The 14,535-nt window shown below is 34.0% G+C and overlaps 2 protein-coding genes across 3 annotated transcripts; one reads left to right on the forward strand and one right to left on the reverse strand.

The window, feature by feature from the left end:
• Positions 1 to 196: 196 nt before the first annotated feature.
• Positions 197 to 5,674, forward strand: LOC132546473 (NADH dehydrogenase [ubiquinone] flavoprotein 2, mitochondrial-like). The gene is made up of 9 exons (XM_060210191.1): positions 197 to 264; positions 1,659 to 1,721; positions 1,898 to 1,960; positions 2,417 to 2,504; positions 2,865 to 2,964; positions 3,575 to 3,678; positions 3,904 to 4,013; positions 5,177 to 5,253; positions 5,422 to 5,674. The coding sequence occupies exons 1-9, from the start codon at positions 229 to 231 to the stop codon at positions 5,522 to 5,524; spliced, it is 744 nt and encodes a 247-aa protein (XP_060066174.1). The 5' UTR covers positions 197 to 228; the 3' UTR covers positions 5,525 to 5,674.
• A 969-nt stretch (positions 5,675 to 6,643) lies between these two features.
• On the reverse strand, positions 6,644 to 13,314 carry LOC132546474 (metaxin-2-like). Of its 2 annotated transcripts, none has more exons than XM_060210192.1 (9): positions 13,248 to 13,314; positions 11,653 to 11,700; positions 10,369 to 10,488; positions 9,826 to 9,902; positions 9,425 to 9,517; positions 8,339 to 8,377; positions 7,900 to 8,025; positions 7,574 to 7,650; positions 6,644 to 7,332 (listed from the first exon to the last, which is right to left on the reverse strand). In XM_060210192.1, the coding sequence occupies exons 1-9, from the start codon at positions 13,288 to 13,290 to the stop codon at positions 7,173 to 7,175; spliced, it is 783 nt and encodes a 260-aa protein (XP_060066175.1). In that variant the 5' UTR covers positions 13,291 to 13,314; the 3' UTR covers positions 6,644 to 7,172. The 2 variants fall into 2 exon arrangements, with proteins under 2 accessions (XP_060066175.1, XP_060066176.1); XM_060210193.1 differs by having other exon boundaries at positions 13,251 to 13,309.
• Positions 13,315 to 14,535: the final 1,221 nt, after the last annotated feature.

Genomic DNA, 14,535 nt, shown 5'->3' on the forward strand with positions numbered 1-14,535 from the left:
TTGTTTACATTTGTGACCATAGTTTCGTAGTACCGCACAGAATAATGCAAAATAAATATATGTATTTATCAATCATATTTTCCTTTTATTTCTATTCCTTACACGAAGTGACATCAAACTCGTATCATAAAATACTCCACAAACCCTGTCTCTTGTTTTATAAATAAAAATAAATCATTCTGACCGTTACTGCTATACACAGGAACTACTTCCGGTATTACCAAAAAGATGCTGCGGTCACTCAGAAAACTCCACACATTAGCTGTATGTATTAAGCTGTTTATGATGTGCAACATTTTGTTTTATTCTTTGAAAAACATGTAATATAATGCTTCTATGTGGTTATTTATAATGCAATGACGAATTGGAATCGAACATCAGTTTTTGAAATACATGGAGGTCATTTGACTTCTGAAGTTTTCCTACGTCGGATCACAAATGTTTCATAACAACGTTGCTGGTCAGTTTATTGGATGGTTATCGTCACTTTTTTCAATACACTGCAATATTTCTACGTTGTTGCAATATATATATATCAGTGAAGTGGGAAAATGAAAGGTCACCTTTTTCATTGTTGGCAATGTTGCGATATATTGCAATGGTAATGAACAAAATGTACCAAAATGGAATTGATTGACCGGGTTGTTTTCTCTTTATTTAGAAACAATTCATGATTATTTTATTCCTCTGCTTTTGGAAGATTCCCTGTCTCCTATGATACAGATCACGAGCACTGGTCTCCCAGAATGATATAAAAAAGAAATGGGTATTCGGGAGAAATGCGTGGTTAATGTCTTTAAATCAAGATAAATGTAAAGTCCTCCACATAACATAAAAATCCTTATCTTTGGCAACAACCTTCATGGACAGACCCCTCAGCAAAATATTTAGGCCCAACTTAACTGAAAACTTAAAATTTTCCTTGCATACCAATAACATCAGCAACAAAGCCAATACATCTCTAAGATTTATCAGAACATTAAGACATCTGATGTAAAGACAAAAGAGTTTGCCTACAAAACATATGTATATGCACCTGAAATGTTGTAGCCCCATTTGGGATCCATGGCAGGCAAATTTACAACATTGAAATGGTCCTTAGAAAAAAAGCAGCCAGATTTACATTTGGTCACTAAAGACACACCAGCAGTGTCACAGACATGCTCATAACTCTTAACAGGCCTTCTCTTGAACATGTATGAAACTTGCTTCTATCTGTCTATTTTACAAAATAATAACTTGTTCAGTTGCTTGTGATGATGATCTCTAGTTCTTACAACATACTCAACATCAAAAATTTCAGATACTTCACAGGACTATAACCTATTACTCAAAACTCATTCTTCCTCAAAACAAACAGAATTTGGAACAGCCTGCCAACTCGCATTACCAACAGCAAGACCTTGCGTATTGACAGTATTATTGCACTTAAATATGGTCACAATCAGTAGTAGGCAGTCTCTTATTCCTTCTTTCTTGTAAGAGGATAAGGTAGAATGTAGTTTGTTATGTGGTATAAATATTCCAAAATTCACTAAACATCCTTTTGCTATCATTGATCTTTATAACAGATTTTAAAATGACCTTATACAGTAATGTCAAGAACTTTTTTTATATCAATCTTTACGTATGGACTTAATAAATTATCTTTATTCCAGGTGGGCCAATTGAGGACCCTGCACAGATCAGTACCTGCATGTGGTTCCGGTCCACTTCCTGTGGTGAGATATTCAATATTTAGTACAAAGAATAGGGATTTTGTTTGTGGATATCATCACTTGAAGGATGAACAGTAACATGTACAGACTGAGATATGAATTATTTATATTGTATGTATGATACGTCATGTTGAAACTTTGCTTTGATTCTGTGCTAAACTTTCATGATGTATTTTCAGCACCGCGACTCTCCAGAAAATAACCCTGACACACCGTTTGAATTCTCAGCAGAAAATAAAAAGGTAGTACTCTTTGTTTTTAAGACGTTCAAACATTGTAGATACTATCAGTAACTATAAAAATTTGTAGTTAGATATTTATTCTCTGAGCTTCAATCACATAATTTCATATATATATTTTTGAATGTTTATAAGATGTATTAGATAAACATCTAAAAACCTAATATTTTTGCTTAGGTATATATTATTATATATGAAAAGTTATGTTAGGGAGTGTATGTATCATTTAGACAAATTATAAACTCTATAGAATGTCTGATGATATATAGTTTATGTGAAAATACATGATATTTATTTAGAAATGTTCTACAGGATGCATTCTGGTAAAAGGTTTATGGTGTGACAGTCACTTAATACCCTGCCTGTGTCAGAAGCAATAATCCTGTATGTAAATACTTAAGTAATAGATATTGATTAACATAGTGTTTTACCGGTAGATACTCTCCATGATTGTTTCAGAGAGCAGAGTTGATTATAAACAACTATCCTGAAGGACATCAAGCAGCAGCAGTCATTCCGATCCTTGACATAGCCCAACGACAACATGGTACACACTTTAACACTTCAAAATGCTGCCATGGATAAATGATTTAGAGAACAATCTATAGTGGATGGCACTAGGACAAAGAATCTTGACATAATGCATAACAAATTCCTTTTCTTTTTACTGAAGGGAAAAAGACAAGAGAAAGGCTAAGTGCTATTCAATCTATCAGTTCTTAATGTTATTTGGAGGAGGGGGGTGGGGTGAGGGATTAAGTAGTAATTGTGTCAATGGAAACACCTGGAGCTGCCTTTTCCTGTTTGTTTTGTTGAGTAAGAAACCTTACTACCAAGAAAACAGAGTATATTTTATGGTCATGTTAGGGTGAAGGGAGGTAACTTTAGCTATTCTTTTTCATCCAAGGTTGGCTACCAATATCTGCTATGCATAAAGTTGCTGATATGCTGCAAATGCCGAAGATGAGAGTTTATGAAGTAGCAACGTTTTACACAATGTTTAATAGGTAAGCAATGTTTTATGCTATTTGGTAAAGATCTGATGAAAAACATTTTGCACAATGTACAAGGAATGGGAGATCCAATGTCAACATAAACTATGCAGTAATGTTTTGTGATGTCCAGCTGACAGACTCCACAGGGAATACAAGAGTCCAGCCATAAAATAGAGTCATCCATAGGTAAAGGTGACAGTGTCTGGCTGGGTTGATCTGCTTTAATCAAGGATGTTGACTAGTTTCAACACTTAGGAGTGTTGTCATCAGAACAAATTTAAAATATGTGTATAACCATTTGGTATAACGTACAAAACATGGTGCCTAGCTTAGGAACAGTAACAACAATGCTGAAGTAAACGATGTAAATCAAAGTACACAGTCAAATGATGTCAGCTACTGTTGATGTCATGTAATTGTGTACTTTGTATAATAGTTGATGTCATTATGTACTTTGTATTACATCATCAACTTTATTTTCGAACATTCTCTTGAAAATATATAAGAATACTCTTGCTAACATCAGGTTAATATTTTTAAGTTGAAATTGAATTTCTGGAAGTTATGGAAATGGAAAGTGCTTATATGGTGCCTCATTGAAGTTTGTATGGTTTGTTGACAGAGAGCCTGTAGGTAAAAACTTTGTACAGATATGTACGACAACACCATGTATGCTTGGTGGGGTGGGATCTGATGTCATTCTTCAAGCCATCAAAGATAACTTAGGTAAGCCATGTTTCTACACACAATATTCACAGATACAGCACTGTTTAGATCCTATGTTTGTAATATAACTTGTTTTGGTGAATGGAATTTGAATATATCATTTGATTTTAGCACTTTATATCAACAAGTTCACAATGAAATACAGTTTCTATTCATATTTTTTATATGAATTCAATTGGCACTAATTATATTAATTTTCCAGTTTTGTTTTATATTGTATTACAGGAATTAATGTTGGAGAAACAACAGCTGATGGACAGTTTACCCTTATAGAAGTAGAATGTCTGGGAGCTTGTGTGAATGCCCCCATGGTCCAAATCAATGACAACTATTATGTAAGTGGAATCTGGAGAAAGGGCTTTGACTAGAGATTCTTTATTTTTAAGTTGCAAAACCCTTTAGGGTAAATAGAAACACTAAGTTTATGGCGTGACTGTGGGGTAAAGGGATAGATATATTAGGCTTCTGGTGGGGTAAAGAGATAGATATATCAGGCTTCTGGTCTGACCCAGGATAAAGAGATAGATATATTAGGCTTCTGGTCTGACCGTGGGGTAAAGAGATAGATATATCAGGCTTCTGGTCTGACCCAGGATAAAGAGATAGATACATTAGGCTTCTGGTCTGACCGTGGGGTAAAGAGATAGATATATCAGGCTTCTGGTCTGACCCAGGGTAAAGTGATAGATATATCAGGCCTCTGGTCTGAACCTGGGTAAAGAGGTACATATATCAGGCTTCTGGTCTGACCCAGGGTAAAGAGATAGATATATTAGGCCTCTGGTCTGACCGTTGGGTAAAGAGATAGATATATTAGGCTTCTGGTCTGACCTTGGGGTAAAAAGATAGATATATTAGGCCTCTGGTCTGACCGTTGGGTAAAGAGATAGATATATTAGGCCTCTGGTCTGACCGTTTGGTAAAGAGATAGATATATTAGGCCTCTGGTCTGACCGTTGGGTAAAGAGATAGATATATTAGGCCTCTGGTCTGACCGTTGGGTAAAGAGATAGATATATTAGGCCTCTGGTCTGACCGTGGGGTAAAGAGATAGATATATTAGGCCTCTGGTCTGACCGTTGGGTAAAAAGATAGATATATTAGGCCTCTGGTCTGACCGTTGGGTAAAGAGATAGATATATTAGGCCTCTGGTCTGACCGTTGGGTAAAGAGATAGATATATTAGGCCTCTGGTCTGACTGTTGGGTAAAAAGATAGATATATTAGGCCTCTGGTCTGAACCTGGGTAAAGAGATAGATATATTAGGCCTCTGGTCTGACCGTTGGGTAAAGAGATAGATATATTAGGCCTCTGGTCTGACCGTTGGGTAAAGAGATAGATATATTAGGCCTCTGGTCTGACCGTTGGGTATAGAGATAGATATGTTCTGGTCTAAAGTTTTTATGATACCTTTAATAAGATATGGATAATGTATTTAGGTAAATTGAAGATTACCTGTGTGCAGTTTCAAATTCAATACTTGATTTTTTTTCACAGGAGGATTTAACAGTAGAAGACATTAAGAGAATATTAAATGAAATTAAAGCTGGTAAATCACCGAAGCCTGGACCTCAGTAAGTGTTCACTTGCTTTGATCTTTAAACCTGTGATTTATTCTGAAAGTATTTAGTTGGAAGTATATTTCTTATTAAAAAAAACCATGAAATTGGAATAGGTTCTGCAATTGTGTTGTAAAACATTGGTTCAAATGATGTACAAATTTCCTGGCATTTTGTTTACAGGAGTGGCCAGAATGGACGTTTCGCCTCAGAGCCTAAAAGTGGCCTCACTTCCCTCACAGAGCCTCCAACAGGGCCAGGATTTGGTGTGAGATCAGATCTGTAATTTGTGGCACATATAAACATAAGAAACAAAGTCAGGACTTTACTGGGAGACAAAGTCTCCCACAAATGTAGAATGTTTTATTGACGTGTTACATTTTGTATATATTTAAGTTTAAGGAAAATTTCCTTGAATAAAACTAGTATGAATTTACATATTTGTTACATATTTTCATTATTAATCATCAAAATTTTAATAAAATGTATTGTAGAATTTATTTGGAGATCTCCTTCCACAGTTTTCAACAGACCACTTTCAAACTTACTAGGAGCTTAATCACTATGACATGAAGTTTTCTTTCCCAGAGCAGCAGTTAATTAGCTGCATTCGGAATAGTTTGTGCTTCCAAATTTCTTTTATATTAATCTTTTGGGAGATCCTTATTTTCAACTGATTTCTTTGTGGACTTAAAATTATGATATGAAATTGTGTTTCCTGAATAGCAGTTCAATTCAATAATTTACACTTGTTTTTTTGTCGGTGGGTGGGTGGTGGGGAGGCATTTTTACTAATAATACAATTTATGAGTATATGAACATTCATTATGGCCTAGTAAATCATGACTTTCTTTGCCATGAGGCAGGTGTATGCTTTTTCACCCTGGGGTACTAGTGTTGGCAAAGTAGAATTATTTCTCGTAAAAAAAGAATGGACTGACTTTGTGCTTTGTTATGTAACCTGTGATATTGTCAATGATTAGTCCCAGGACAACTGTCATGACATCTTTATGTGAATGAAGAGACCAATATTATTTTATGGTCCAGGAGACGAGAAATAATAGTACATGACAGAAGAGACTGATATTATGTTGTGGTCCTTCAGACAAGAAATAACACATGATTGAAGAGACCAATAATACTTTGTGGATCCCAAGACAAGAAATAATAACACATGACGGAAGAGACCAATATTATTTTGTGGTCCCTGTGACAAGAGATAATGACACATGACTGAAGAGATTGATATTATTTTAAGGTTCCACTGACGAAATAATTAAATGATAGAAGAAACCAATATTATTTTGTGGTCCCCAAGACATAAAATAATAACATATCACTGAAGACACCAATATTACTTTGTGGTCCTCAAGACAAGAAATAACAAGATAACTAAAGAGACTCATACTGTCATCAAAAATTGTATTGTATCAAAAGTCTTTGACAATTTTACAATCATAATGTTATACAATTTTGTATGATGTCCACATCAGTTTGCACCTATAATTTAGTTTTTTCCTGAATATCTTGACGCTAGATATTGCACATACATTTCTAAATATATATTTTCACACTGATGAACAAAATGATGTACCACATATCTTGAATTCTTTACCAAATGTGAGGTTCATTGACATAATATATTGAATATAGCCATGGCAATTTAATCACATCTACTATGAAATGGAAACAATAACTTACATCATGACAATCTATTCATAAAATGCTGTAATGTTGAGAATTAAGGTTTACCATTATGTTATATATTTCTAGTAAATAGTAAGAGAAACATATATACCAGCTTTTATCCTAGGTTGGGATCCATATAGTGTACAGTTACATTATATCCAGAATAAATAGCAGAAAACTCTTCCATCTGCAATGCATTTAAGAATTAAAACAGCTTTTCAGTCTTAATCAAGAATAAGTGTCAATCATTCTGAAGAAAAGTCCCTATATAATTTGTCCACATTTGTACAAAATTTTGTAAGAGTCTCAAATTGTCGTATAATGTTAGCTATCCTCATTTCTGGAAGTTCTGTCGTGATAATTGTAAAGAGGTGGCCAAAAACTAAACTATCCAATTCTGTTGGTCTGAAAAAAAAAAGAAAATTACACTTCAATTTTTTTTTGTCTTTTTCTTTCAGTTGATAAACTTTACTGTATATGTTGCTATGAAAGTATTTTGAAAAGAAATGGCAAAATTTTCTTTTTTTTCTAAGTAAGTTCAAAACATCATAATGATATGTCATATCTTATCATTACATGGCAAATTTCCAACTCTCTACATAAACTTTTCATCACAAAAGTTCACCCTTAACCATAAGTCACTTACTTCTCTCCGAAGAAATATGGATTTGTCCCAAGTCTATCAGACAATGCCTGACAGCAAGTACTGACCTCACAACAAACCTGCAAAAAAATGTCAAATCAGCTCTTCAAATTTCAACAAACCATCTATTAAGCATCAAGTTATCGTTCAATTGTATGCAATGCATTTTTGTAATTATAAAAATAAATTATGGTTTGTGTCATATAGCATGATTAATTGTTAATTGATAGGGATAATTGATGCTGTTCTTGTTTCAATGTAATTCTTCCACAAAGTGTACAGAGTTTTTCATTGTCAAGAGATTTTTAATGCCCTGCTTACAACAATACCTCATCAAATGTCTTCTTAGACCAGCCTACACTGCCTAGTCTCATCTTAACATCTCGCTGTTTTAATCGGGGAAGTATCCAGGATAACGGCTGAGGCTGTACCACACTATAACGTGGTATAGTTACCTGAAGGTTTGTAATGAGAGCATATCACTTCATAACACAATCAGCAGTCATAAGACATGCCATAATTCGGTATTGTTATGTGTCGGTCTGTAAGATTGGGAAAGAAAGCATACAATGATGTAAGAAATCATACGGGCAGCAGGCACTTGTAATCTAGAATTTATATACTTGCTATGAATGCTTTTTCATAAGGAAATATAAATGGAAAATCTTTACTAAATGTATTTTTTTCAGCAAATGAAACATCAGAGTATTGATAAAAATCTAAATGCAGGTCATAAATATAACAGAACAAATGTATAGATATAATTACCTCTTTTACAACATCAGGAATTATCCAACTCAGGTACAACTGAAAATAGAATATACATTCATTATATCTACAACAAAATATATACACCAACACTGACACAGAATACTTAATATTTAATATTATCCCTAATAAATGTCTCCTAGCTCTGACCTGGTATAAATGCCTGTGAGATTTAAAACGTAACCATGTAGTGATACCCATTCTTGTCGATCAGAGGCCAACTTATAAATTTCAGTGGTGAAATCTTGTTTTCTCAAAGTTATATACTGTTACCATCCAGGTTTTATCCAAATCGGAATGTAAGAGAAAATGATTGACTATGGGAAATGGTTTATGAGAGATTGCTGAATAAAAATGTTTTATGTATATGTTAATTTAAAAGGTGGCATGAGTATGTTCATCTGAAACTTACAAGCATTTTTTTTCTCTTTTTTAACTTTCCTTTTCTAATTATGACCTACCAGAAACCAAGAGTAATATTGCCTGACAGAAATCACAAATATTACATTGTAGGTGGATGATATAAAGAAATTAACTGAAAACAATCATAACAAGCATACTGGGTATTACTAAAGCAATACATGGCCCCTACTTGCCACTTTTAGTTATCAAACTGTATTGATTTATAAAGATAGTGCTGTTGCTGTTAATTTGGTTAAAAAAGGAAAAGTATACCATGTGATAAATAAGTACAACAAGCTGACAAGTTTCATTACCAATGTGTAATGATGTGTTATGTTCATTTGTAAGCAAGGAATGAAAACTAGAGTGCTGATAATGACATTATAAATAGTAATGGTGACCTTGATCTTGACCCAACAATCTTGAAACTTAAGCTTGTTCCAAAATATGTTAGCCCTTAAACGTGTGTGAAATTTGATGAGAAACCCTCAAGGAATGAAACCTCTAGAGCGCTGACAATGATGTTCTGAAAATAGTAACAGTGTTAAGAATACTTAAGACTGACCCTCAGGTCAGTGTTTTATGTTAAGAATAATTAAGTTTTCCCATCAGGTCAGTGTATAATGTTAAGAATATTTAAGGCTAACCCTCAGGTCAGTGTTTTGTTAAGATAAAAATCCTTACCTCTGCATTAACAAGAATATTATCAACCATAGCCATGTATGCCTTCATATCTGACCGCTGAGCATCATCTAAATGATCACTTATACTGAATCCCTGAAACAGTGAGAATAAGTGTTATTATACTGCTTGTATACTACATAAGCAGTTGTTGTCATACATAAAAGGTTCTTATGATAAAGAAATAGTCTTTATGGTTTATAACAGTATCTGGGTCAATATACTATTTTTTCATATTTACATGGCAGAACTTATGCATAAATCAGTCTGAGACTTACTATTATCACTAAATTTAAAATGTACACTACGTCTTTAATGTCACTAAACTTTATAAAGTAAGATATTCTTTCTCTGAATTCATGCCTTTTCCAAAACAGGTTGGATAAATACAGTATTTTACTTACCCTTTGATTAACAAATGCTACTATAGGCTCAAACTCTGATGTCAAAAATGGCCCAACTTTTATAAATGGCACTTTACCTAAAATAAAGTTTCATATATATTTGAAAGTTCTATAATACCACTCAACAGTTGAACATTACACTGATTTTTATTTTTGCAAATGACAATCACATGCATACCATGGCTATCAACAGACCTTGATCCTAAACAAATGTAAACCTGAATCCTTTTACTGTAGTGATACTGAAGTGTAATTGGTTATCGAGGCAAACAAGTGATTGATATAAGCTGATAAAAATTCTATCAAAGTTCTTTTACTGTAATTAAAATTTAGAAATTTTTGTTTTGTTTTCTGTTTCTTGTTTTTTTTAATGGGACTTTCAGCTTTGTATAAATACACTTTTGCAAGTTCCTGTTACAACAAAAAGTAGACAGAGAAACTCATCAGGGTTATAGATAAAGATCATGATGTTGTTTTAATAAGAATCAGACATTGTTTGAATCATTCATAACATATATTATATTAAACACAGTGGATATTTACCTGACGGAGACATTTCTTCTGCATTAGTTCTCAGCTCTTCTCTATAATTTAATCCACACATGTGGAGAAAAGTTTTCACACTAAGGCAGGCAGCATGGTCAGGGAGTGTGATCTGTTCAACTGATAAAACATTTTAATTAGAAAACGTTTTTGACTAATCCACATTAAAAGTGATATTCTTCTTATCTGAAAATTGAAAACCCATTTGAATGCAGAGTCATGGTTGAGTTAAAAGTGCTCAAATCTCATAGTTATATTTTCTGTTCTAAATATCCTAATTTGATATCCATATATTTATTTTCAGGTTGGAGGGGGTTATCATATTCATTCTGTTATTTATTAGATTAATTCAGCATACAATTTGTGTGTGTTTGGACTGCTGATATCATCATTTGGTCATCAATCCTTCTGACCTGGGGAGATATTTACCAGGCAATATCATTACAAAAGGTCATAAGGTCAATGATCCTGTAGCTCAAGGGAGATAATGCCACTACATCTTGGTCATATGGTCACTGGTCCATTACTCCGAGGGACATAATTACCAGGCAATATCACTATACCTTTGTCATAAGGCAGGGCTCTCAATCTGCCAGATTAGGGGCCGATATTCGGCCCCGTTCCCAATGCAAAATAGTATCTTTTTTTCCAAATTTAGACCCCAAGTTTTCCCAATTTTAAGGAAAACACCATTATTTTTCTTAATTCTAAGGGCCCCGTGCCTCAGTCCCAAAATGGGGTGTGAGAGCCATGTAAGGTCCATGATCAATCAGACCAAGGGAGTCAATTATAGGTAATATCATTACATCCTGATCACAATGTCACTAGTTCATCAAACCAAGGGAGATAATTACCTAGCTATATCACTATACCCTGATCATAATGTCATCAGACCAAGGGAGATAATTACCTAGCTATATCACTACATCATCATAATGTCACCAGTCCATCAGACCAAGGGAGACAATAATAGTAAATATCACTACATCCTGGTTATAATGTCGCCAGTCCATCAGACCAAGGGAGATAATTATTTAGCTATATCACTACATCCTGATCATAATGTCACCAGTCCATCAGACCAAGGGAAACAATTACCACCTATATCACTACATCCTGATCATAATGTCACCAGTCCATCAGACAAAGGGTTGCCACTTCTTCAACCCTTGGGAAATAATAATATGCAATAACACTAAACTCTAATCATGACATTATCAGGCCATTAGACAGTGGAGGTTTTTTGAGCAATATCACAACAACCAATAAGAACTTCAAACATACCTTGGTATTGCTGAAAAAACTGCACATCATCTGGCCACCGTTCAATGGCTGAAGAAAAAAAATCAATATTAATCCGATTATATCTATTTTAGGCATCGATAAACAAGTCAATAATTTGCTTTTGTTTATAAATAGAACCAACATGACATCACATTGTTTTACTTTGAGTATTTTTTGGATTTTTTAACTAACATAAGTATTGGTTTCAATTTGTGTAACCTATAGTTTATCAGAATAATCATCCTCTTTAATGTTAAATTTTTAATGACATGTATACACATATATCACATTATATTTCAATTTATGTACTTCTCTGCAGAGTTAAAAAAATCCAGTATTATACATTTTTTATGATGATGAGTTTTCAAAAGGTTTGATTTTAGAAAAATCAATATGTTGCTGCACTACTTCTCAGGTACAGGAATCAGAATATGTGCAACAGGAAATAATTCATTCCATATTATTATTATTATTTTTTCCTAAATCACAGAAATTCTCTTTTATTTTGACAACAATATTTTTTAAAGTAAGGGTATGATACCATGTGAAAATCCTTAGTTTTCAATTAATTTCAAGTGCTTTAAATTGCACAGCAAGCAAGTTCCAAAAAAATGAATAAGATATTTTTCATGATCAAAAAAGAAGGGGACTCTGCACTTTATTTATTTATTTATTTTTTTTTTTTTTGCAATTTTCCCCCTATCAACCAATTTTTTCAACATCAAGAAACCAGCTGAAATATGTATTTTTGGGTCATCCAAAAAAAATTGAAATCTATGATTGTAATGATAATTTATGTAAAATTGAGTTAAAATTTACCAAGACTTCCAGAGTTTATACTCAAAAGAAGTAGCTTAGCAACCAGAAAATGTTGAAATTGTTATCGACCAAATCACACCATCAACTACGTCATTACAAATGTAGTCCATAAATCATCGCTTTATAAGTCCAAGTTTTTATGTTGGAATTCATTTTACATTGAATTATGGCTTACATTTAATTACAGTAAATAATCAGAGGAGTACATCCTTAAACAAGAATGTATGGTTAGTTGTAAGGGTGCATATTCGTCCATTCTGCAATTGCTATATAGTGGTCAACAATTTTAATATTTGTTCATAGTTAAGCTAAATTGTACTTCTCTCAACTATAACTCTGGAAGTCTTGAGTAGATTTCAACGAAATTGTGAAAGAATTATCACGCACCACAGACTTGAAATACATGAATCCTTACTTAATGGATTATTTTCTTTTATTTTCAATAGCCAAAAAAAACATTGCGGTTTTTTAAGCTGTTATCCCTTCTTTTCAAATCATGAAAAATGTCACCTAATGTTTTCAAGATAGCACTTCGAGACTTTTCTTTGCATCAATGTGTCTGAGTTCAGAGAATTTTTTTATCCTCTTTAATAAGATGACGCGTTAGATTTCCAGTGCATTCTCGCAAAGGCGGTTATCTCTAGAAGCAGTACAGTGTAGTGGTTCAGTAAGGTGTCTTAGTGTAGCCTGGTCTGTTAACTAATTGACGCTACTTTCGAAATGGTAGCACATCAGCTACAGATAAACAAAAATCGTTTTAAATTATTAATTTGTACCACCAAGTTCCGTCTGTACAGCTTCCGATACCAAAGACGACATCTTGCTGTATCCGACAAGGTTGTGTTGTCCTTCACCGGAAGTTTTTCTTTCGGAACAGACTCATCGGAACATACTAGTATTTTACCATGCATTTGCTTAATGGTTGTCTACTTTCACTTTGACAAAATCATAAAACACTATATATCACAACAACAGCTAATCGTCTTTTCTATATTGTCATCCAACAATAAAGGTCGTTCGCTGGTTTAAATTATACAAGGGAGTATGAGAACCAACAAAAAGCTCTGATGGTTATTGGAATAAAGAGGCAATATTGTGATAATAGTTTGATTAAACATGCGCGACTGTACATGTGAATATGACAGAAACGAGGTAATGATGATGTACGTGATGATTGTCGGAAAAAAAGAAATAGTATATTGATATTGAATGTCATAATAAAGGAGTAATGTTGTGATGATTGTTTAATTTTAGAGGTGCGACCGTGGTTATGCCGGATGAAAGACGTGATAATATTGGATTTCGGATTAAAAAGGCGATATGGTGATGATTGTCGGATTAAAGGGTTGACAGAACTGTTATATTTTCGAATTAAAGAGGGTATATTTTAATGATTGACTGTTAAAGAGGAAATATTGTGATCATTGTCAGATCAAATATCTGTAATTGTCGTCGGATCAAAAACACTGATAAATGACGGATTAAAGAGATGATACTGCGATAGTTGTCGGATCGAAGAGATGACATTTCAGTGGTTTACGGACTAAAAAGTGAAAGTTTGATGGTTGTTTCAGATTAAAAAGATGTAACTGTGATCGTTGTTGTACTTCAGAGGTGACATGCTAACTGCCAGTGTCATTACATTGTATTCACACAATACTGACGGCCGGATTAACGGGTCAGTAGGCTACTCGGACATTGAACAGCTTTAGTGTTATGCTTGCCGACACACTAAATAGGTGGTACTGCAATTGCCGGCAGATTAATTAGGGACAACGTTCGGACCTGACCGCGGCCAAACAGTAAACATTATGGTTACTGACCGCCGGATTAAAGGGTCCGTATAGTAACGGATACCCGAAAACAGAAAAAATCACTGCATTGGTCGTTGGATTAAGGGGGTAGTTCTGTGTAAGCTAGAATTATGCGTTTACACGACCACACGGAGGACAGTGCGTCCCCGTGGTGTACCTCGGTATCAGATCAATACTCTCTCTCTAGCATCTCCTGGCTCTAACGGTGTACCGTTATTCTAGTGCTGTAAAGCTCGTAGAGTTCACAGCA

The sequence above is a fragment of the Ylistrum balloti genome, unplaced genomic scaffold, assembly GCF_031769215.1.
Source record: "Ylistrum balloti isolate Yb309-2 unplaced genomic scaffold, AGI_CSIRO_Ybal_v1 Utg369892, whole genome shotgun sequence".
Lineage (NCBI taxonomy): Eukaryota > Metazoa > Mollusca > Bivalvia > Pectinida > Pectinidae > Ylistrum > Ylistrum balloti.

Bases quoted from the DNA above. Each gene is read 5' to 3' on its own strand.
- LOC132546473 (XM_060210191.1), top strand. From the start codon at position 229: ATGCTGCGGTCACTCAGAAAACTCCACACATTAGCT. The intron at 265-1,658 runs GTATGTATTAAG...TCTTTATTCCAG, and splicing joins GAAAACTCCACACATTAGCT to GTGGGCCAATTGAGGACCCT. The intron at 1,961-2,416 runs GTAGTACTCTTT...TGATTGTTTCAG, and splicing joins TCTCAGCAGAAAATAAAAAG to AGAGCAGAGTTGATTATAAA.
- LOC132546474 (XM_060210192.1), bottom strand. From the start codon at position 13,290: ATGTCGTCTTTGGTATCGGAAGCTGTACAGACGGAACTTGGTG. The intron at 8,378-9,424 runs GTAAGGATTTTT...TTCTATTTTCAG, and splicing joins ATATTCTTGTTAATGCAGAG to TTGTACCTGAGTTGGATAAT. The intron at 8,026-8,338 runs GTAATTATATCT...ACAAACCTTCAG, and splicing joins TTCCTGATGTTGTAAAAGAG to GTAACTATACCACGTTATAG.